At 48.5% G+C, this 22,987-nt stretch overlaps 1 protein-coding gene and 2 long non-coding RNA genes across 5 annotated transcripts in view; 2 read left to right on the top strand and 1 right to left on the bottom strand.

Annotated features, from left to right (window-relative positions):
* Window positions 1–758: 758 nt before the first annotated feature.
* LOC118000365 lies at window positions 759–5,629 on the top strand. The gene is made up of 3 exons (XR_004676444.1): window positions 759–819; window positions 1,339–1,639; window positions 5,603–5,629. It is a non-coding gene; the product is annotated as an uncharacterized LOC118000365 (long non-coding RNA).
* A 290-nt stretch (window positions 5,630–5,919) lies between these two features.
* Window positions 5,920–22,987, bottom strand: part of LOC118000364 — a 59,406-nt gene continuing 42,338 nt past the window's right edge. For 2 of the 3 annotated variants that reach the window (XR_004676441.1, XR_004676443.1), the window contains exons 3-5: window positions 8,022–8,211; window positions 7,043–7,138; window positions 5,920–6,694 (exon numbers count right to left, since the gene is read on the bottom strand). This is a non-coding gene — a long non-coding RNA (uncharacterized LOC118000364). The remainder of the gene's footprint in view (window positions 6,695–7,042; window positions 7,139–8,021; window positions 8,212–22,987) is intronic. The other variant, XR_004676442.1, reaches the window with a different exon arrangement.
* On the top strand, window positions 10,490–21,174 carry S100A10 (S100 calcium binding protein A10). Its single transcript, XM_034990073.1, has 3 exons — window positions 10,490–10,614; window positions 17,930–18,082; window positions 20,762–21,174. Exons 2-3 carry the CDS (start codon window positions 17,951–17,953, stop codon window positions 20,921–20,923), a joined length of 294 nt encoding a protein of 97 aa, XP_034845964.1. The 5' UTR covers window positions 10,490–10,614; window positions 17,930–17,950; the 3' UTR covers window positions 20,924–21,174.

The following is a 22,987-nucleotide window of genomic DNA, read 5'->3' as shown; positions in this document are numbered from 1 at the left end:
TTTTCATCAGAAAGACACACATAAGTATTAAACTTTCAACATTCCTCACAGTATTCAAAATAAAGTTCAAGTTTTTTCCCTCAGCACTGGAGACTCTTTGTGATCTGGCCCTTCAAGGATTCCATGTCCTGATCTCCTGTAGCCTCCAAACACATACCACATATAACCACCAAACCTTCCAGATCATCTATTATTTCTCCAGATGTCTCTGCCTTACTCCCTCATTCCCCCACCTTCCTAACCTGGAGAGCTCAGACTCATCCTTCAGATTAGCCTCAAGAGGCTCCCCCTGCAAGAAGCCTCCCCTATATCCCCCTGCTCTCTGCTCTGCACTCCAGCAACAACCAAAGGCACCTCGGCCATGATGCTTTTCACCTTTACGTGTTGTTTTGTCCCTAGACTGGGATTCCTGAAGGGAGAGACAATGTCTTTATTTCTGGATCCACAGCATTTAGACAATGTCAGGCATAAAGTTGGCACTCAATAACTTTCTGAATGAATATACCAAAATGATCTATAAAATGTAATGAGTTTCCCAAATATTGGTTATTGTTATCCTCATTTTGAAAACAAACAGCTTCGGAGAGGTGAAGAGACTTGCCCTAGGTCTCAAAGCTAATAAGTGGGAAAACCTGAATTCAAACCTCATTTTTCTAATCCTCTTTCTACTTCACCACAGCTGCTACCATTAAATATTAACAAGGAAAAAACAATGTTATCGTGGGTTGGGTCAAGTTGACGGACAGCTGTCTCATACCGGAAGTTTTTCTGTCATTAACAGACCTTGATGACACATCTACCGTTAACTTTTAAGAACAGGTAAGCTGAGAAGCATGAATGTGTTTTAAAATATGAAGGGCTTTAACCCTTATCTGCTAGAATAGGTGACAGATAGTAAATCCGATCTTTCACAAAGAGAAGTTGGGCACACTGAGCTGGGCTGTAGGGGCTCTCCCAGCAGTCCATCCTCAGGTGTCCCAGCGGCTCCGAGCCAGGGCCGCTGTCCTCAGCAGCCCGTGCTGACCAGTGACTTACCCTCCCCGCCAACATCCCCCATATTCTGCTCAGAAGACACAGTACACCAAGACAAATCTCTGTCCCCAAGGAACCTACAGGCTCTGAGGGAGACAGGCAACTGCACAAGCAATTTCTACACCCTGTGATAAGGGCCAGGAGGTGCGAAGGGAGGCCCGAGGACCAACACCCAGCCCCAGTCTGGGGGGATTCAGGGAGGCGTCATGTTGGAGATGACATCTGACCAGAACCTTGAGGGTGCCTGGCTCTGCAATCAGCCGGTACTTCCACCTTCTGATCCCCCTTCACTGTCTTCCCCCGCAGCCTGTCTCCTCAGCTGCAGCATGAATTCTTCTCAAGCACAGAACTGCTGCCTTCATCCCTGCATTCCCTGAAGCACCTAGCCCTGCAGCTACGTCCTTTCCAAATGCCAGTATGATGCTCTCATCACTGAACTGAGCCTGGCCAGGAAAACCTCTGCAGGCACCAGGCATCCTTCCAGGACCTCAGCCTGACTACCAGCATGTGCAGGAAGCCACGGGGCCCTGTCCAAGGAAGCAGGCTCTGTGCAGCGACAACTGGAAAAGCCAGTGTCTACACACTCTCCCAAGTCACCATGCCAGGGGTAGGTCCAACAATTTGAGACTAATCACAAAGTAGGTCATTTCCACCTGGAATCCCACCAGCACCTTGTTCAGCACCTTCCTTCCCCAACCAGTGTCTCCACCCTGTGTGTGGCAGGCACCTCATTGATACAGGTGCCTGGCTGCACCCTCCTGCCCACTATCACCACCACCATTCGAATTCAGGCCTGCATCATCCCCACCATCATCTTCTGGCTCCCACTCTCCCTGTTCCCAGTTGGCGACTCCAGCTATTGTGGTTTATTGTTCTGCAATTTAAATCTCTAGCCTGGAGTTCAAGCTAGGCCTTCCCCCCACCCAAGCCTTTTTCCAGTTGCACTTACTGTTTCCCCAAATGTGTCCTGACGTTCGCCCCTCTGTAGTTCTGTTCCTCCTACCCCCTGACTGCCCTCCTCTCTCTACGTGTTCCCCGTGCCACATCAATGCCCATCAGAGGGGACAGCACCCAACCTTCAAGGCTCACTTCAAACCCTGTGTCTCCCACAAGTTATTCCTAAGGGTCCTAGCCAATAGCGAGCCTACTGTTCTGAATCCTACCGGGTTACGGTCTACACTTGTGCAACACTGGCCATACACAGGACCTCCCATCAGAGCTACTCAGGAACGCTGCTCCTGTTCCTGCCTAGATTCCGGTTATATTCCGAAGCAGCTACAGTCCTCGTTGTTGCTCTACCCAAAGAAAGGCAGAGAGGGGTGGTGGCAAGAGTGAGGCTTCGAGACTAGGCTTAGTGTGGGTTCTGACAGGGCCATAATATGCTCTTAGGTAGATTATTTAAGTTATTTAATCCTGCCCCTTATTCTACTGGGGCCACGCTGAAAGCAGCACCCACCACAGCGGAGCTACTCGCTCCGCAGCCACCAGAGGGCCCCACAGCACTAGCTGGGAAGCAAGGACACACCCTCTCCCCGCGCAGATCCCGGAGGGCGCCCCACTGCAGCTTCCCCTTGCTTCCCCGGAAACCCCAGAGCTAGCTGCTGGCTGACGCTGACATCAGTTCTGACCAAGCAGCCAGCTTTTCTTTTTCTTTTTTTTAAGATTTATTTATTTATTTGAGAGAGAGTGCGCGTGCGCTCGCGCAGGGAGGGGCAGGAAGAGGGAGAGAGAGAAATTTTAGCAGATTCCTCGCTGAGCTCTGAGCCGGAGGCAGGACTCTATCTCACAACCGCGAGATCACCACGACCCCCGAGATCACGACGACCCCCGAGATCGCGACCTGAGCCAGCCGAAACCAAGAGCCGGACTTTCAGCCGACTGTGCCACCCAGGGGCCCCCAAAGCCGCCAGCTTTCCACAAAGGGTTTGACTCACCAGGGCCCCATAGGTCTGAGCCCTCCCCAGCCACATTCCAGTATCACCAATGAACACACAGCCTCTGTGGCCTAAACAACTTTTTTTCATACAGGCCCAGAATTTCTGCCTGGAGCACCACTTGCTCTCAAGTGTTAATAAGGGAAAAAGGCCTGCATATGAGACTGGCCAATTATAGCCCATGAGAAGTAGCTCTCCCCCTGCAGTTTGCATCCAGCACCAAGCATTCTTGGGGTTCAGACAAGCTGGTGTTCTATTACTTAACTCAGGGTCTTTTTCTCTTCCTCCTTCCAAGAGACCAGGTAAATCAGGGTCTCTTGTGACGAGAAAAATGGAAAAGGAAAGCTAAAATTCCCAGATTTTTCTTTGTCGTCCACCCCAACCCATAACACAAGTGGATTCACAAGCTTTTTTTTTTTTTTAGATTTTTTTTTATTTATTTGAGAGAGAGAGAGAGAGAAAGGGGGGAGGGGCAGAAGGAGAGAGAGAGAATCTTAAGCAGACTCTGCGCTGAGCCCAGAGCCTGACTAGGGGCTCGATCTCACGATCTCACGATCATGAGCCTGAGATCACCTGAGCCAAAACCAAGACTCAGATGCCTAACCGACTGTGCCACCCAGGTGCCCGATTCACAAACTTACAACAGATTTTCATTTAGGTTTTGATTGTCTCTTTTGGAGTGTTTACTAAGAGGCTGTAATACCCAGGGGAAAAAAATTTTTTTAAGATTTTATTTATCTTTTTGACAGAGACAGACACAGCGAGAGAGGGAACACAAGCAGGGGGAGTGAGAGAGGGAGAAGCAGGCTTCCCGTGGAGCGGGGAGCCCGATGCGGGGCTCGATCCCAGGACCCCGGGATCATGACCTGAGCCGAAGGCAGACGCTTAACGACTGAGCTACCAGGTGCCCTTCCAGGAAAATATTTTTAAATAATTATAAGACCTGGAGCACCTGGGTAGCTCAGTGGATTAAGCATCTGCCTTCGGCTCAGGTCATGATCTCAGGGTCCTGGGATCGAGCCCCGTGTCCAGCTCTCTGCTCAACAGGGAGTCTCCTTCTCCCTCTCCCTCTGTGCTTGCTCGCTCTCTCAAGTAAATAAAATCTTTAAAAAAATAATAATTATAAGACCTTGAGGGGTTGGTTCCTACCATCAGGATGGCTGCACATAAATCACCTCATATAATTCCCATAATAATTACTCCCCAGGACAGGCATTTAAGGAATTTCATAAACGAGGAACAGAGGGCATAAAGACATGCCTGCCCACGGCACAAAGCAACCCTGCAGCAGAGCCAGGATTCCATACAGGCCCGTCCGGCTCCAAGCCCTCCTCCATTTAGTAATAATTATGATTAACATGAGTGTGGCGCTTCCCATGTGCCAGGCACTCAGCTAAGCATTTATATGCATTTTCTCATTTATATTTGCAACATCCCTGTGAGGCAGGTACTAAGATCAAGTCCCTTTTCCAAATGAGAAAACTAAAATTTGGAAAGCTTAGGTGGCTAATGAGAGGCACAGAAAATAGGATTGACCTCAAGTCTGTGCTCTTAACCAGCATGTTAAGACCTAGCAAATTGTGCCTTCTACGTCATGTCCTGTCACCCTCCCCTCTGCTCCCCACCATGCTGCAGGCTCACTTCCCCTGCCCACCTCCCAGTCTCTGCACTTGCTTTTCCCTCCACAGGGTAAGCTTCCTCCTAGCCCCTGCTCTGTGTGCAACCCTGGTTCCTCGTCTTCCTCTAAGTCTTCAGTGTACTCTTCCATGACTTTTTTTTCAAGATTTTATTTATTTATTTGTTAGAGAGAAAGAGAGAGAGCACAAGCAGGGGGAGCGGCAGGCAGAGGGAGAAGCAGGCTCCCCACCGAGCAGGGAGCCTGATGAGGGGCTCCATCCCAGGGTCCTGGCATCATGACCTGAGCTGAAGGCAAACGCTTAACCCACTGAGCCACCCAGGCATCCCTCTTCCCTGACTTTTTACCTAAAACATGTCCTCTTCAATTTTTCTCTCATTCGGACTCTTGCATTTCCCATCATGGCCCTCGTTACAACCTACCACAATTTTTAGATTAGTTTAGCTTTCTCCTTTACTTGCATTTTGTTTGTCTTTCCCAGTAGAATGTAAGGCCTTGGAAATTTGTCTATCTTGGTCATTGACATAGCCACAGTACCCAGACCATACCAGGTATTGGAAGGTGCTCAGTTAAAAAAAAAAGAAGGAGGCGCTCTGTGAATATCTGATAGATTATAATCATTAGAATTTATAGCTCACCTACAGAAGAAGCAGGTAGTTTCCAACCCCCAACTAAGAGTTCTGTGTTTAAAAGGAAGGAAGGAAGGGAGGAAGATAGGCAAGCTACAGTCCTTCAGCTTTTGCTGCCCCACGAGATAAGTTAGCACAGCAAACATGGCCTCTATGGAACCCTCTGGTGCCCTGGAGGGAAGACTGCTCAAAGGCGTTTGCCCATGAATCACACACTACAGACCTTGAGCCCTGCTTGGCCTCCCTAGAGCTTCTGCTTCACAGAGGGAGGGACCACACAGAAGCTGGCCGCTGTGCAGAACCCGCTGCCTGCTGGGCAGAGCTGGTGCCTTCATGGTCACTCACTGCTTCATTTTTTTCTGTCACCCCAGAAGATCGGTGTCTCTCCCTATTTTACCCAGAAGGAGACTCAAGTTCACAGTGGTGTGATGACCTGCCCGGAGCCTGGCAGCTGGTAAGGGGGGTAGCCACTCCCACTCCTTTAGCATTCTTCAGTGACTCCCTGTTACCTTCAAAAACAAGCTCGAAGCTCCTTAGAAGAGTATCTCAGGTGCCCCAGGAAAGGCACCTCCTCTCAGGACTGGGGCAATTCCTGGGATAGAAGCACTACTCCACAATTCCAAGCTCTGGCACGTGCTTTTCCCCCGTCTGCCCCCACACAATCGAAGCCCGACTTGGCTATCCCAAGAAAATAAACAGGTGGGCAAAGATGTTTATTCAAAGGTAGTCCTATTGTATATCATTATATATGGCAGTAAAAAGAAAAACAACTGGTAACAACCTAAATGTTCAAAAACTACGGAAAAGGTTTAATAAATTACATTTCCCTGTTTAGGGTGTCCACACTTGGGGGTTTGTTGTTTTGTTTTGTTTTCTGGATTGCCAGCAACTCGTCTTGGCCAGGCAGCCATACATCTGTGGTTTTGGAGGACCGCGGTGACTCCTCAGGGCTCCTTCACTGACAGATGAAGTGTTCTTTTGCTACAACTATGATTCACACCAGTAACAGTTTCTGGGCAAACACAATGTGGAGCTAGGCTGCATGCAGTTTCCCTGTGCTACAGGCACAACTTGATACACACGAAGAGACAAAAAGGTGTAGTATCTACCAGACCTGGGTGAACTGTGCCTCGTGAGGCTCCAACAGAGTCTCGGGACGGAAGCTGGTTCACTCGAACATGCCACAGTGCTGCCATGTGATCAGTATAATAGTGTAACTCTTATGTGCGCCACTTAATCTTTCTGCGTGTGCTGCCAAAATTTCTAGCACTTGAAAGAATGCCATTCTATCTGTTAGGGTTATGCTGTAACAAGTAAACCCCCAAATTCCACAGTTTTCTTTTTCACCCACATAACTGTTCCAGCGAAGCTGTGCCTAGTTAGCAGGTGGTTTTCCTCCACTCAGTGATTCAGTAACCCGGCCTCCTTCAGCTGTGCTTCTTCCAACCCTAAAGCCTCAGCGTCTAGCAGAGGGAAAGAAAAAATGTGGTAAAGTCACCTCTTAACCAATTTGGTCTGCAAGTGACACATCTTCCAGTTCCATTCAGCGGGTGCCTGGTCAGAGTCCCACCTAAATGCAAGAGGTGCTGGGATCCTAATTCCAGGCCGAGTACTCCTGTCCACTCTGACGGGAAGAGCACACAATTCTGGTGAACAGGCCACCCTCTGGGCTGCAGCTACAAACCCCAAAAAGTTAAGAACCACCGGGTAATGGGTTTTGTGTCCACCCTGAGAAGAGGGACAACTCCCACTGCTGCCTCAGTAGTGGAACAATGTCCCCTGCTCCTAGCATTTAGTGTACTAGAACATACCATAGACCTGGTGGAGAGCTTCAACATTGCCTTCTCTTCGCTCCAGGGACCACACTGAGTCAGGCCTCTGTTCCCATTCCTTGGATGGCTGTTAATCTAAAAAATAAAACTACCAGTTATTTTACCAGCAAATATGGGCTTATTTGGGAATAGCAGAGAATTACAAACTGGGACAAGCAAACGTAGGCAAGTCAGGAGAACAAAGGAGGACTGCTCTTTTATAGAGGAAATTGGAAGTTCACAGGCACTATTATAAACATCAAGTCCATTCAAGTAAACTGGGAATGTGAAGCGTAGTGGCTTTTCATTGGCTGAGTTGTGACAGGCTCTCATTGGCTGGACTGTGCTAGAAAGCCTTCCTCCCTCCTGCCTGGATAGTAAAGTAGTATCCACCTGCAAGGTCCCTCTCTTCCTTTTGGGTCTGCAATAGATGAGCGCTAGGGCATGAGAGCTCCCCCTGCTGGCTTCCTGACTCCACTTTAAACAAGATTTTCTTTTATTGATTTTTCACAGAGCCATCTGTTTCTTTCTGCACAGCTCCCCTTGCCCCTGCTACTCTACCATCCTTGCTGGGCAGCTCTGGCTCAGGCACTGCTGCCTGATCTGATTGGTTGTCACTAGGTAAACAGAGTTGGCTCCACTGTATGCATGTGGTTTACAAGGCATGACTACTTTCTCAAGAAAGAATGGCCTAGGGGGGCCTGGGTGGCTCAGTCGTTAAGCGTCTGCCTTCAGCTCAGGTCATGATTCCAGGATCCTGGGATCGAGCCCCGCATTGGGCTCCCTGCTCAGCCGGGAGCCTGCTTCTCCCTTTCCCTCTGCCTGCTACACCCCCTGCTTATGCCCTCTCTCTCTCTCTCTGTCCGATAAATAAACAAAATCTTTAAAAAGAAAAAGAAAGAACGAACTGCCTGGTACAACCTCTTCTAGACGGAGATTATAATAAGCATGGTAGATACATGGGACTTTATGGACCTACCAGTACGAAATTGTAGAAAGCTGCACAAAGGCAGAGATAGCAGCCATCCTACTGACCATTTTCACCACTGCGTCCTCAGCATTTAACAGGGTTTCAGAAACCCAGTTCCCTCCCTCTTAGGAGCCACAGCTACTAGGACGTGGGGGTCTGAGAGTCTGGCACCAGCAACCAGGAGAAGAGAGCAGAGAAGCTACAGTGTAGTTGAATAGGGAAAAAAAAAGAATGAGTGAATGAATGAGCATGTTCTTGACAATATTTAATGACAGAAAATAGTAAAAAGAAAAAAGAGAAAATGAGAGAGAAAGAAAAAGAATGAAAGAAAGAAAGAAAGAAAAGATAAGAGATAAGGTATTATGGAACAAAAATAGAACACATAATTCTATAATCAGTGTGATCACAATTTGGAAATCTCACATCAAAAGCAAAAAAAAAAATTTAAATTTTTGACAATCTTCAGCACTTCCTACCCCTTCACTAAGTAACTACCACCCAACCCACCGATGGATTTACTAGCAGTTGTCACAATGGCTACTGTTTGCCAGTTCCGGCTGATGTCTGACAACTCTTCAGGGAAACGTGGATGTGCTCCCTTGGGGTAGAGAAGGCTTCTGAGTTCTTTCTTCCTATTGCATTGCATCTGGAGCTTTTTCTTTGCTGCCCACTTTTTTGGTGAGCAAGTTTTATGTTTGGGGAGAGGTGGGAGAGACAGCCTGGATCCAGATCCATTGCTTCAACTCATTTTTTCTGAATTTGCTTTAGGGACCAAATTTGAGAATGCCCTCTGGGTTCAATTTTTTAAAATCCCCCTCTATCCCCCCAAATCCCCAAATTACAAATACGTGCGTGCGTGTAAGCATGTGTGCATACACACACACACATATATATAATAGATGTATAAAAAGACTAGAAAACACAGAAATGTTTATCTTTGGTTCATAGGTTTACAAATAATCCAAACCTATAATAAGAATACAACCTGTTTTATAATCAGATTTAAAAGTCACAATAAGTGTCATTGTTACTTTTAAAACATCGACCAAACGTTGCCTCCTCCAGGAATTGTTCTGTGACCACTCGGAGTCAACATTCTCCAAGCATCCCCTAGTGTCCTCTACCATTCACTGGGGGCACCGGATTTTAATTGTTTGCTTATCTATCTTTCAACTAGATTGGAAGCTCTTTGAGGGAAGAAACTGAATGCCCAGGGCCTGCCACATATACTGAGCATTCGTAAAGGTTTGTGGATCAAATGAGGAAATCAAGTAAGTAAGAGTATACAAACTCAGGTATTCTCATTCTAAAACCAGTTGCATCTTCCCTGGGACTAACGGGATCCAGGATTTTCTCCACTCTTGACTATAACCTGGGGCCTGGGAAAAACTTGGGAAGCATATGGCAAGATTTTTAAGAACTCCCCCCTAAACAGTCACCACCAGGGTTGCAGGAACCCAGCGTGAGTGAGAATTGAAATCCAAATTGGGTTTTCCTAGCAAGAGCCAAGATTAGTTACATGGTAGCACCTGGAGGATTCCCCGACTCTGCTCATTCCTTTAGGATCACTCACTCCACTCCTCCCAGGACCTCCCCTGGGAACAAAGGAAAACCCAGGACTTAGGACTGGGCCCTTTTCCACCAACAGCTGCTAGTAGTTTGCATTTAACCCTAAACAGCAGTTAAAATAAATGGGGGGAGGAGGGAAACACTGTGCATCCACTAGAAACACTTAGGTTTTCTCTAAATTTCTTCCAGAAATTTCTCCTACAGGGCTTCGAGAACCAAACAGGCCAATTACAGGAAAAAGAAGGCTTAGGAACTTTGGTCTTGACTGTGGTCAACCACAACTGAAGCTGCACTGTCCACCACGTGGAGCCATACACACTGAGGGGTCAATCCCTTGTTCAATAAAGGGTTCATGTGGGAGCCGACTAGCCAACAGCACCCTTCATTCCCCCCCACACCCCCCGCGGGGCAAGCACAGGCAGGGCTTCTCCCCTAGACCTAGGCGGACGGGCACAGGCCACGAAGACCCTCCGGACTCACGTCCTGGGCCTAATCTGAGAATACGACACCTTGGCGGTCGTTAGGATTCCACGTGCCCTCCCTCCCTGCGGTACCGTCTAGTCCTAGCCCCATAGGTTACCGAAGAGCCGCCTACATCTAGTTCTGGGCCAGCGCGCCCCACCAGCAGAACCGCTGGATTCTTTGATTTCCTCGCGCGCTCATTCTCTAAACCAAACCCGAGAGGAAGGGCACGGCCCAGGGTGGGGATGTCCTGAAATATCCGAGAGCTCTCGAGTAGGAAGCGATGTTCACAAGAATGCTCTCGGGCGAGGTGAGAGCGGGTGGAGGTCCGCGCGCTGCGGCACCGCCGGGAGGGTGTGTGCCTGCGCGGGGCGTGGGGGGGGACAGGAAGAGGAGGGCGGGGGAAGGGGTGGGGTGAGCGCGGCCCGGACACTGGCCCAGGCTCCTCCTGCCTCCCCCTCCCCCTCACTCCCCCACCCTCGCCCCGTACTAAGGCTTCCAGCCCTCTGCGCTCCGCTCACTGGCCGTGCGTCCCAGCCAGCCAATCGTCCCTGGTGCGCCTCAGGTCAAGGTGAGTTCCGCCCGCCGCTCCCCGGCCGCTCCCCAGCCCCGACCCCGCACCCGGGGAAGCCCCCCATCGGCGCGGTTGTTACGGGCGCCGGGGGCTGCTGGGTGTCCACTTCTCAGCGCCCTGGGCCACACCCGGGCGAGGCGGGCAGCGCCCCTGCTCTTGATCCTCGCGGACTGGAGGAGGGGCGCTCGTCCTTTATTCCAGGACCGCGGTGTCGGCGCCCCGGAGCCTCTGCTCTCTCCTCCCTTTCCATTTCTCCTTACTCCCACTTTTCCTACTTTTCCACTAGTCCCCCGAGTTATCCGAAGCCCCGCTTCTCGCCCCTTCCTGGCTGGCCTGTTTCTCTGTGGGCTCCGGCTGCGGGCTGACCTCCCGCAGATGTGTGTGAGCTGGAGGGCCCGAGCTGGACGGGTTGGAGCTGGCGGACTCCCTTCGTCAAGGGCGCTGCTCAGTCCCTCGCCCAGATGCTTCAGGTTGGGCTTCCTGTTGTTTGTGTGTAGGTGTGTTTGTTTTCTTTATAAAGCTTGGCTAGCCCGCGGTGGCGGAGAGGGGAATATAGGACGGGATTTCCCTCCCGAAAGGATTCCCTTCTTGCGATCTTCATTAAACAAGTGGAACTATAAAGAGGGGAAGAGCAGCCTTGACGAAAGACCTCCCAACCCAGATTAACCTGGCCCCGTGCAATGAGACAAACTTGCCGTTGGTACCGGGTCACAACTTGAGCTTAGCCAAAGGAATGCGGCTTTCTCGAAGCCTGGACACTGCTTACTGTCCCGCTGGACTCCGGCTAATTGACTCCGCCAAGTTGGGTGCGTGGGGCTGGTGAGGAAAGCCGATTAAAGCCGAGCAGCTACAAGATAGGCAGAGCAGAGCCCTAGGCCAGACCCTGAGATACATCAAGCCCAACCCCCCTTCCCTCCCAAGGGGAGCTGGGAGCATCGTGCAGGGCCCGGCCAGCACAAAGGGCTCCCGGATTCTAGTGCAGGCCCGTGACTCAGCTGTGAGACCATGTGGGTGTGGCCCCAATGGTTCCAGATACTCTCTGCAGATGGTTCCGACAGAACACTCCCTGAAGGAGAAGGGGAACTGTGCCATCTCAGAGGGCATTTTCCAAGAGGAAGTGAGTCACCGGGACTGGCCAGCTATCTGAAGGAGAGGTTTCTTGACTGAACTGCGGGTGAGGGCAGCAACTGGATTGGCAGGGCCATGGTGAGCCGCACCACTGTTGGGGGATTGAGCCGTGTGCCTGCTGGCAGGCTGCCACAGCTTTAGGTGTGAGGTAGCTCTTCCGGTCGATGTTTTTAGCAGTTGCTGCAGGTTTCCACCCCCACACCCCTGCAGCTAGAGTTTCCAAACTGCTGCAGTGGATCTTTATATCCTGCGCTTCAGGTGAGGCCAGGCTCATGGAAACACCCTGACAGTGATCTTTGCCTCCAGCATGCAAGCCAGTTGCAAAGGATAATACCAGAGGCTGGGGCAGAAATGAGTTCATATAACTCATGTGAAATTTCTTCATCAGCCCGGCCCTCACAGATTCCTATCCTGTTTCTATTTAATTGTCTCTCCTCGATGGCATATATGCTTTCCTTGACAGCCAGAAGCTACTTTCTTCATCATTGTCCTTGACCCACCATTTGAAGTTTCTTATTTCAGTTCTTCAAGTCTTCTTGAGGGTGTACTGGCCATAAAGTACACTGATTTCTAGGTGATGCTCTTCCCTGACTTTTCTTGCAAACAATGTCAGATGGGCCCTTTTCCTCCCGTGTCTGGCCTTTGACCAGTCCCTCAAGCAGCCACCCCAGTGAAGTCAGGCCTTGGGCTGGGTGGGGCTGAGACTGGGTGCCTCCCTGCTTTCCAATGAGAGTTCCAAAAATGTGGCTTTTTTAGAGTACTACCCACTTGGTATGCCCTTGGATACAGCCCAGTATTTCAAAGTTGAGGGAAACAATGGAATCTTTTCAGGGTTATGATGTATAAATTAGCACTCTGAGTGCTGAGAAAGCTGGAATGAAGTTTTAGTATCTTTCTTAAGCTTTTCATTTTCCTGGAGACTCAACAATTTAGAAATCTCACATCAAAAGCAAAAAAAAAATTTTATATTTTTGACAATCTTCAGCACTTCCTACCCCTTCACTAAGTAACTACCACCCAACCCACCGATGGATTTACTAGCAGTTGTCACAATGGCTACTGTTTGCCAGTTCCGGCTGATGTCTGACAACTCTTCAGGGAAACGTGGATGTGCTTCCTTGGGGTAGAGAAGGCTTCTGAGTTCTTTCTTCCTATTGCATTGCATCTGGAGCTTTTTCTTTGCTGCCCACTTTTTTGGTGAGCAAGTTTTTTTTGTTTTGTTTTGTTTTTTTAAAGATTTTATTTATTTATTTGAGAGAAAGAGAGAGAGACAGAGAAACAGCATGAGAGGGGAGAGGGTCAGAGGGAGAAGCGGGCTCCCCGCTCAGCAGGGAGCCCGATGTGGGACTCGATCCCAGGACTCTGGGATCATGACCTGAGCCGAAGGCAGTTGCTTAACCAACTGAGCCACCCAGGCGCCCTTGGTGAGCAAGTTTTATGTTCAGGGAGAGGTGGGAGAGACAGCCTGGATCCAGATCCATTGCCTCAACTCATTTTTTTCTGAATTCTCTTTAGGGATCAAATTCAAAAATACCTTCTGGGTTCAATTAAAAAAAAAAAAGAAAGGTTTTTGCTTTTTTCTTTTCAAAATCTCCAAAGCAAAAGGAAGGAAACCTCAAACGCATTTTTAAATAACAGATGTTTTGACGGTCCCCCTGCCAATTATTTTCTGGGTGGGCCATAAGAAAACTAGGGTATAGACAAGACACAGAAGAGCAAAGTAAATCAGACCTCTTGCTCTTTAAAAGTGTCCTTTTTGAAATTACGGTCTGAATCTGGGCATGGGTCCAGAGCAAACATCTGGGACTGCTCAAGAGCAGACACTTTTCTAAGGAGGCCTCCTGCTCCCTGCTACTCCCAGGAGAATCAAAATGTACATTATTGTCACTTTCATTCTCACCACTTCACTGAGCAGGCTGTGGGAGGGCAGGGTGCTCAAGGAACCCACAATCTAGTGGGGAAAGAATCAGAAACACAATTAGCTAAAATTCAGGATATATTTTTAAACAGTATGCCATTAGCTGGTGAACTCCCCAAAAGCAAGCACCATGGAGAGAGAGAAAGAGTGTGTGCGAGCATGCGTACCAGCCTCACATCAGGGATGGGCACAGCAGGTGCTCAGGGTAGGAGGACCAGAAATGGAAAACTTAATTCCCACCACTGTGACTAAATTTGTGGAATCCAAAATTCTTTTCTGTAGAGAAAGCTACACGGAGAAAGACTACAGAGTTCTGAGCCTCCATCTTAAAGACCTCTTACCTAGGCAAGCAGGTAGGGAGGATACACAGACATCGGAATAAAATGACTCAATAAAAAAATGAAAGAACCATGAGGTAGTTAACAGCCTGTGGAGCTCACAGTGAGAACCAAAACACAAGAAAACAGCAGGAGTGAGAAGAGAAAGAGAAGTCATGTTCAGGGTCCGGCCAGACCTGTTTAGCAGGACGCGTTTTTTTCCTGCACTCATGGAATGTGCTTTCCTCTGTACCCTACTGTTCCAATTACAGGCAGCCCCTGTGGGCCCCTTCCCCAGCTCTTCCAGCTTCACATCCTTCTGCTGAGGTCTGAACTACAAGGTTTTCAGTCCAGACCTGGGTGGTCACACCTGCACTTCAGGTCCTGCCAAGGGGCTTGTCTGATTTATTCATTCACTCATTTAGCAAATGCTTATCGTGTGGTTCATAGATAGAACAGAGTAATTCACAGTTTTTAACCTAGAGGATCTTAAATCTGAGAGAGAGACAGACAGCTGAAAGAGTAAATGGATGGAGTGTTTCAGGTGCAGGACTGGGTTGTCCTGGGTACAGAGAGGATGCTGCCCCCTCTCAGCCCCAGGCCCAAGGCACCCCAGCAAAAATGGAGCAGAGCGTGTTGCAGGATTGGAGGGATGGAAGCGCCAGATTCAGGTCCCTGAACTTGCTACTCTAGCTACCAACGGTCAGCCCTGCAGCCTGCCCCACCCAAGAGGGGAGGGCCGCTGACTCGGGGGCAAAGAGCTGCACTTGGGGAACGAGCTCCGTGACTCATCCACTAGCTAAGAGAACAGTTTTAATCACAACTTTTCCCCCTTTTCCTTCATCTTACTTTAAAACCAGTGCGCTGGCTCCTCCTTCCAAACAGAATAATTTGCTCATAGCCATGCTCAGTGCTCTCTGGGCACTGGTTCCTGATGAGACTGTGGGCATCTCCTCTGGTTTTCAAAGCCATTCATCTCTAAGAACTCCTGGCTAGTGACTGTTCTGCATTCTCTCTTTTTTTTTTTTAAGATTTTATTTATTTATTTGACGGGGAGGGGCGGGGGGGAACACAGGCAGGGGGAGTGGGAGAGGGAGAAGCAGGCTTCCCGCTGAGCAGGGAGCCCGATGTGGGGCTCGATCCCAGGACCCCAGGATCATGACCTGAGCTGAAGGCAGACGCTTAACGACTGAGCCACCCAGCTGCCCACTGTTCTGCATTCTTATTTCAAAAGGTCTACCTGACAAATAGGGAGTCAGTTGGCTACTGTACTTACGGCCCATTTCTTAAATAAAACGGTGAGGGGGAGATGGGGGACCCAGTGGGGCAGGCATGTGGCTTCAGAGAGGAATACTTCGTAACGAATGTGGACAAGGAGGGGTAGGACTGGAGTTACCCCGAGACCTGAGCGAATGTGGGTTAGACTGGCCTTACTCTCTTGAAGAACATATTCAAGGGTGGCCAAGATCTCCTGCTTACAACTTGTATCTCTTAGAAGTTCCTAAATTAGCCTGTTCTCCCATTATAGGGGTCCTTACCGTGATGTGTCCCCTTTCTAGTTCTCTGGCTTTACAGTGCACTTTCCCTCTGCTCTGCTCTGTGCAGAAGGTGACCTGGGTGTCCGGCAGCCAGTACCAATTTTGGCATCTTTGAGAATCGGTGTGAAGTACCCTACCACTCAGAGCTTAGACACAGGTTTTTTCATACTTCTGGTCACTCTTTTCCTGAGTTATTTCAGAACTGGGGTGGGATCCCACATCTTTCTCCCGTAGGTGACTCATTCGGCTCAGTTCTCTTAAATTGCTGGACTTCCAGAACAATCCAGGCAAGGGCAACTCCATCTAAGCGCCATGGGTTGCCATCGACAACCACAGGGGCTGTGTAGGAAGGGAGGGAAAAGGGTGTGGCTCCCCTGGAATTCATCTCACAGTGGACCTTGAAGCATTAATTTGCTGATCTCTCCAAGAACTGCCTTTCAGATGAATCATACCAGAGTCTGGCGTGTAACATTCTCTAGAGTAGCACATTCTTTGGCATGCTGGTTCCTGCACTTTTCTGGGGATTAGGGGGTAGAATTTACAATTCGTAAATGTAATTGCTCAATCCCCATGGTCACCAACTAACTCCACCTTCTCCTCCGTAAAAGATATTTAGAAATCTGTGAACACAGATCCGCCGGCAGCAGGAACCAGACCAAAATCATGTTTCTGGTTTCTTTGGGCACTCTTCAGCCAGGGAAGGTGCCAGCCTCTTGGTCAACCTGTGCTCAAAACCTGTTTCTGTGACGTGGGGTTTTGGGGGGCTTATTTTTTTTTTAAGATTTTATTTATTTGATAGAATGAGAGAGAGCGCAAGCAGAGGGAGCAGCAGAGGGAGAGGGAGAAGCAGACTCCCCACTAAGTAGGGAGCCCTATTCGGGGCTCCATCCCAGGACCCTGGGATCATGACCTGAGCAGAAGGCAGCCGCTTAACTGACTGAGCCACCCAGGCTCCCCTTTTGGAGCTTTTTTGGTTTTTTGTTGTTGTTTGTTTTTGGAGTGGTATACTACAGTCTCCATTCAAGCTCACCTGTTTTCTATCCACTAGTGTGATCTTAAGTGATGTCAGCCAAAACTACTCTGTTGTGGCCAAAGCATTACTTCCAATTAAGCCAGAATCCACTGAGCTCCTATTAAATACCAGGCACTGGGTCTTGATGCGGCATATGCCCCCAGATCATTATACCTGAATATAATGATCTGACATGTTTCCTTTCCCTCCTTTTAAACACTTTCTGATGGAAAGTTCTTGCTCTCCCACTGTGCCCCAGACTCAGAGTGGCTCTTCTGTGCTTCCTGCCAAAAACTAGGTCCCCAAAGGAGTTAGGGATATACTGTTACTTGTTCCTTTTCAAGAAACTAGATAATGAGCTTTGGGTAGCTTTGAGAAACTGCACTTTACTACCAGAGATGCAAATGTCTGTATTGCAAGCAGTAACAAGTTCAGACCTTTAGTAGAGAATACACACCCAGCAGAGAAAATTCACTTGTAAGCAGATTTCTATTTTTCTTTTCTTTTTTTTTTTTAAGAGAGAGAGAGCACATGCATGGCAGCGGGGGTGGGGGCAGGGGGAGAGGGAGAGAGAATGCTAAGAAGATACCAGCTGGGGCACCTGGGTGGCTCAGTCAGTTAAGTGTCTGCCTTCGGCTCAGGTCATGATCCCAGGGTCATGATCCCACATCGGGCTTGCTGCTCAGCGGGAAGCCTGCTTCTCCCTCTCCCTCTGCTGCTCCCCGCAGCTTGTGCTCTCTCTCTCTCCCTCTCTCTCTCTCAAATAAATAAATAAAATATTTAAAAAGAAATAAAATAAAAAGAAGACTCTGCACTGAGCCGGGCTGGATCTCACGACCCTGAGATCACAACCTGAGCCAAAACCAAGAGTCGGACACTCAGCCAACTGTGCCACCTAGGGGCCCTGTTAGCAGATTTCTAAAAAACTTACACTGAATCAGGTTTCCTAGTTAAGCTTGGAGGGTTGAAGTTTTCAGTATTAACCAGGCTTGACTGTGTGGGTTGTTGGTATTCAGACGTATCTCAAAGTCCCATGTACAGGTGCCAAGAGAAAAGATGAAACCTCTGCTCCTTCAGTAGGTGCTTTGTCAGTTAAAAAGAGGGACACTGACCTTGCTTTTCCAAATGATTAGAGTTTTATTCCTCATTAGGTGATTTATGCAGAATTAGTGGACAATTAGACAAATGCGTCATTCAGAGCATCAGTACCTGAGGTGCCCATTTCCATCAGCAGGAGGCCCAACACCTGGGATGAACTGGGCCTTAGATTCATTGAACGTTAGAGCCGGAAAGGGTCACATGGATGACCTAATGACTTTCCTTCCAGTTACCCACAGAAGACTGGCAATATGTGTGGCTTAAAAGTTCAGGTAAACTCTTTCTTTACATCTTTTAAAAGGTTTCAACAGACCTCACCAAAATGCCGTCTCAAATGGAACATGCCATGGAAACCATGATGTTCACGTTTCACAAGTTTGCTGGGGATAAAGGCTACTTAACAAAGGAGGACCTGAGAGTACTCATGGAAAAGGAGTTCCCTGGATTTTTGGAAGTAAGTACTGAACGGCCCAGAAAGAACCAGACACGAACCCCAGTGTTTCTAGCCCTGGTGGCTTTTCCTTCCCCTTTTCATCCCTTCCCTGCAGAGGCCACTAGCAGAAAGGTGTCTTTGTTCCTTTGTTTATTAAACATTATTGAGTGCCTACTGTTTGTGAGATACAGGAGGGGAAGCAGAACATAGAGAAGACACAGTCCCTGCCCTCAAGGAGCTTATGATTTGGAGGTGAAACAAGGCTGCACACATATAACCACAAGATGGCCATTGAGACAGAGATGGAGAAAAAAGGCCTCTCACTGGAGAGTCATCAACCAGAAAGTGGCAACCTCAGGTCCTAAACCTGGCACTGGAGATACCACATTCTGGTCACATCCACTCTGAGCAATTTGCATCTCTTCCTAAGTTGCTTCAGATAAAGCCTTTTTAAAAATATGTGTCCTGCTCTAATCTATAAAGAAATGGTGTCGAGCATCTGCTGAATGAGAGCCAAGCATGACTCCAGAAATCACTGCTTTCCGCACGGAAAATGCTACGAGAACACAGGAACACAGCTTGAGTCCCACAGACTGAGGGGCCCATCAGGACTAGGAGAGGACTCTGCCATCAGCTCAGACACCTCACTCAAGACATTAGGCCACAAGGCACAGTTGTCCTTTTACATGGTAGGCCCTCAAGACATGGTTGTGGTATTTAACCGAAGGGGAAATGTTGCTTGACAAAATTCTGGCGTGAAATGCAAGCCCCTCTCTCCCTGCCATTACTGTGGTCATTTGAAAGGATCGTTACTGGGGCGCCTGGGTGGCTCAGTCAGTTAAGTGGCTGTCTGCAGCTCAGGTTATGATCCGGGGGTCCTGGGATCGAGCCCCACATCGGGCTCTTGCTCAGTGAGAAGCCTGCTTCTCCCTCTGTCTCTGCCTGCAGCTCTGCCTGCTTGTGCTCTCTCTCTGTCAAATAAATAAATAAAATCTAAAAAAAAGGAAAGGAAGGAAGGAAGGAAGAGGATCGTTACTGTGAGTGCGGTAGAAAACTGCATTAGCCTCTAACGGGTGAAGGGAGATGGTGGTACAGGGCTGGGTCCTGTGTCTTGTCATCTGCCTGGTGGTTAGCACATTCGTCGAGCCCCTGCCTCCTGATTCCGTAAAGACGGGGTTTTACAGTACGCTCTGATTTCCATGTCATCACCACCAGTTAAGTAAACAGAGACCAGTAGCCCAGCGGCCGTCTCACAGCTGCACTTAACACAATGCTAGCCCAGAAGGGGGCAGAATACGCTGTTGTTCTGCTTTTGTACATCCTCTGATAACAGCCCCAGACCAGGAGTTAGAAGATCTGGCTTTGTCCTAACACTGGGCAGGTGGCTTTGGTTTCTGGGTCTCGGTTCCTGCCCCTGTAAATGAGAGGGCTGGACACGATTACCTCAACACTTCCGCTCTCTGCGATCCTTCCAGGCAAGCATAAAATGCGGGTTCATTATAAGCCTGCCCATCACACAAAGGCATTCTCCGCGTACTAAACCCTGCATAAAATGCAAAGCGAGGATGAACATCATGTGAGACCCAGACCCTTTCCCCCTGAGGCGTTGCAGCATGAGAAACATAAAGGGTGTACGGAGTACGGAGGACTGAACATGGTGGTGTCATTTACTCCAGGCATGGGTCCTAATTCCAGGCACACCCACACCTGCTGCTCTGACAGAGCATTGTTTCTAAAGTTGACCCTTGTGTCATCCAAATTGCACTCCTTCTGACCACAGCCAGGAAGCCAGGGGTGAAGCCAGAATTAACTGAAACCCGCCTTAAGTGGACGCAGCCCCACAGAGTGAGTCGCAGTTGATGGCTTAGGACGGAGTTTTCAGTCCTCAAGTGGGAAATGCTGCTGCTTTAGCCTAGGGGGTCTCTGGGTGCAGGGTGGAAACATCCAGCCCGAGACGCTGAGCGTGAGTTCCCTCACTCGTGTACACAACCAGTAGAAGTATAGAGACTTTCCCTGAACACCTTAATACCTCCAGAGGGCCACATCTCCCTCCCTGGTTGATGGTCTGGCCCCTGTAGGAGCAGCCACGCTTCCCACTTCTAACCATCCTCTCACTAGGAACAGGAGTGATCTGAAACTTACTCCCTAAATTATCTTACGCCATCTTTTCTTACAGAGTTTCCCTTTTCAAGGATTTGACCACGTTATCAGAAACAAGCACTTGTTAAGAGAATGTAGGCTGACACTGCAAAAAAAAAAAAAAATGGGGAGCTTAGGGGGGTTCTTAGGCAGAATCCTGTGATTTCGAAAATTGTAGAAACGGCTGAACTAGAAGCAGAACAGGTCAAAGGTCATGCCAGGTTCACAGTGGCAAATGCGGTGCACTGAGAATTAGGAGGCCTGGTCTAGCTTCTCTGACATGAATCCTCCTCTTCCTTGAAATAGGCAGTTCCTAAGATCCCTATAGTTATATGAAAGGATACCACGGAAACCTCTTTCCTAGGTTAATAATATGAATTTACTGAAATGCTCCCTCAAGGCAGAAAAATACATTTAGGTGACCTCCAAAGATCACTTACAACCTACAACAAGAGTTCAGATAATTGGAAGATTATATTAATGGTTGTCAACAGGGCAAATCAGAGAAGCTTGTCACAGTAACCACTGACCGATATTTCTTGCCTTTGTTCTTTTTTTTAGAATCAAAAAGACCCTCTGGCTGTGGACAAAATAATGAAGGACCTGGACCAGTGCCGAGACGGCAAAGTGGGCTTCCAGAGCTTCTTCTCGCTAATTGCTGGGCTCACCATCGCATGCAATGACTACTTCGTAATACACATGAAGCAGAAGGGAAAGAAGTAGGCAACATGAGCAACACTCCCGCCCGCCCAATGAGAGTTCTCCCGAAGGGTCTCTTTAGGAATCTGTCCCACAGCTTCACCTTGTATAAACGATTCCATGAGCAGATCGGGACCCTCAGAAAATGTACAAATAAAATCCAACCCCCATCTGAGAAGCAGAGAAAGTCAGATAAGCTTTTGATTTTTATATTGCTTGTACCCTCTTACCCTCAATAAACAAATTCCTTTTCTAGTTCCTCCCTTGAGGTGGAATGTTGGTTCCTTCTTCAGAAATGCTTCGTCCCTGCTTCATTCCCGAAGAGCCTGCGTGCCCTCGGGCAGCCGGCGCACCACAGAGTGGGCAAAACGGGAAAGCGCTCTCCTTTCGGGCTTGGAGTCTGACTTCCCTGATTGATCCGCCCTTGGAGCTGTGTCTAGCTGAAGGACCAAAACTCCAAGGATTAAGAGAAGGCAGTTCTAGAACATATCCTAATTTTACCATTACTGAGCACTGTCTCGTCTAGTTAAGTCAGGGCCTTTCCAACAAGCACTTTGAATGCCTGAGATGTCAGAGTCCAATTTTCATTGCAAAGTTTCGGCAAATTCTCAGGTAAAAATAAGTCCATAAGACAACTGATCAAAAAACAGAGTCTGGTGTGACGCTTCAGTAACAACAACACACTAACATATGTTGAGTTGTCACAAGATGTCATGAATGGATTGAGATGGCAGGAAATAGGCACAACTTACAGAAAGGAGTAGTCCTTTCCTGTTGAAAATGAAGTGCCAGTACTAATGCCTTAAAAAACACAAGATGTTTCTCCAGCCCGGTCTGTGCCTGTTGCAAGCTTCAGCATATGTGCATTATGTGCTATGGATGCTATACCCTGTTCTTATGGAGAGATGATGTATGAATTGGCACATGAAATTGTTCCAATTAAATAGGTCAGTGAAGATGGAAACATTTGTTCTTATGATTGGACACATCAACATAATTCTGGGGAAAGGCTCAGTATGAGGTCGTCCACCCTCACAAGGAAAAGCATGCAAAAGGGGACAGGGTAGTCCAAAACTAGCTCTGGAAAAAAGAAATCTGTAATAAAATCAAGGTCAAAGGTACAGTTCCAGCCATTTTATTTTGTCTCAGCCAAGAAATGAACAAGGTAATACAACTCAGCTTTGCAGCGATGGGATTATATCAGGTTTACAAAGAGGGATTTATTACAAGTCATTAAATGGAGGGAGGGTTGACGAGCTGAAGGCACTGACCCCGGCAATGTCAGGTCACAGAACTGGGCCACCAAGGGGGCTGCTGGCTCAGGAAGCCGTCTGCTGAACTGGGAAGCCCTTGCTGCAGCTGGGCAGCTCCAGAGCCACACAACCCAGATACCCATTTCCCTGCCTCCTTCCACACAGGACTTGGCTCCCCACCCAAGGCTCAAGGAAGTACATCTAATTAGCAGAACTGCAATCACATCGGAGCCCTAACTTCAAGGGAGTCTGGGAAATAAGAGTTTCACATTTTCCAACCTCTGCACATTAGGAGTTGACCAATCCACCATATCTGCCACAGTGATGATTTTTTTTTATTAAAGATTTTATCCATTTATTTAAGAGAGAGTGCGTGCGCATGAGCAGGGGGGAGGGGCAGAGGGAGAAGCAGGGTCCCCGCTGAGCAGGGAGCTGGTGGAACTCGGGGCCCAGGACCCCGGGATCATGACCTGAGCCGAAGGCAGACACTCAACTGACTGAGCCACCCAGGCGCCCCAACCACAGGGATGATTCTTAATTCCGAAGCAAGTCTTCCAACCTGTAGGTTAAAGAAACCATGGCTCTAAGGAAAGAAGGCTCTAAAAGATAACATCTGACAGCTACAGGGAATGGAGAAGAAACTGACCCATCACAGTCCAGCAAACTGTCTGTCTTACAGGAATGTGTATCAGCCCAGATTTACCCCTTTAGTTTACACCACCTGCTTACTGGGACAAATGTGTTTACTGAGTATTATAAAATTGGTGTGCAATTCACAAATGAGCAAGTGAAACTGTAACACAGGGATGTTACTGTGGGCTCAGATGTTCCCAAA

The sequence above is a fragment of the Mirounga leonina genome, unplaced genomic scaffold, assembly GCF_011800145.1.
Source record: "Mirounga leonina isolate KUSES-001 unplaced genomic scaffold, KU_Mleo_1.0 Mir_493, whole genome shotgun sequence".
In the NCBI taxonomy this organism is placed as follows: Eukaryota; Metazoa; Chordata; class Mammalia; order Carnivora; family Phocidae; genus Mirounga; species Mirounga leonina.
This window is presented reverse-complemented; position numbering and strand designations above follow the sequence as displayed.

Excerpts from the sequence above, each read along its gene's own strand:
- S100A10 (XM_034990073.1), top strand. The coding sequence starts at position 17,951 with ATGCCGTCTCAAATGGAACATGCCATGGAAACCATGATGTTCACGTTT. Across the intron at positions 18,083-20,761 it reads AGTTCCCTGGATTTTTGGAA|AATCAAAAAGACCCTCTGGC; the intron begins GTAAGTACTGAA and ends TCTTTTTTTTAG.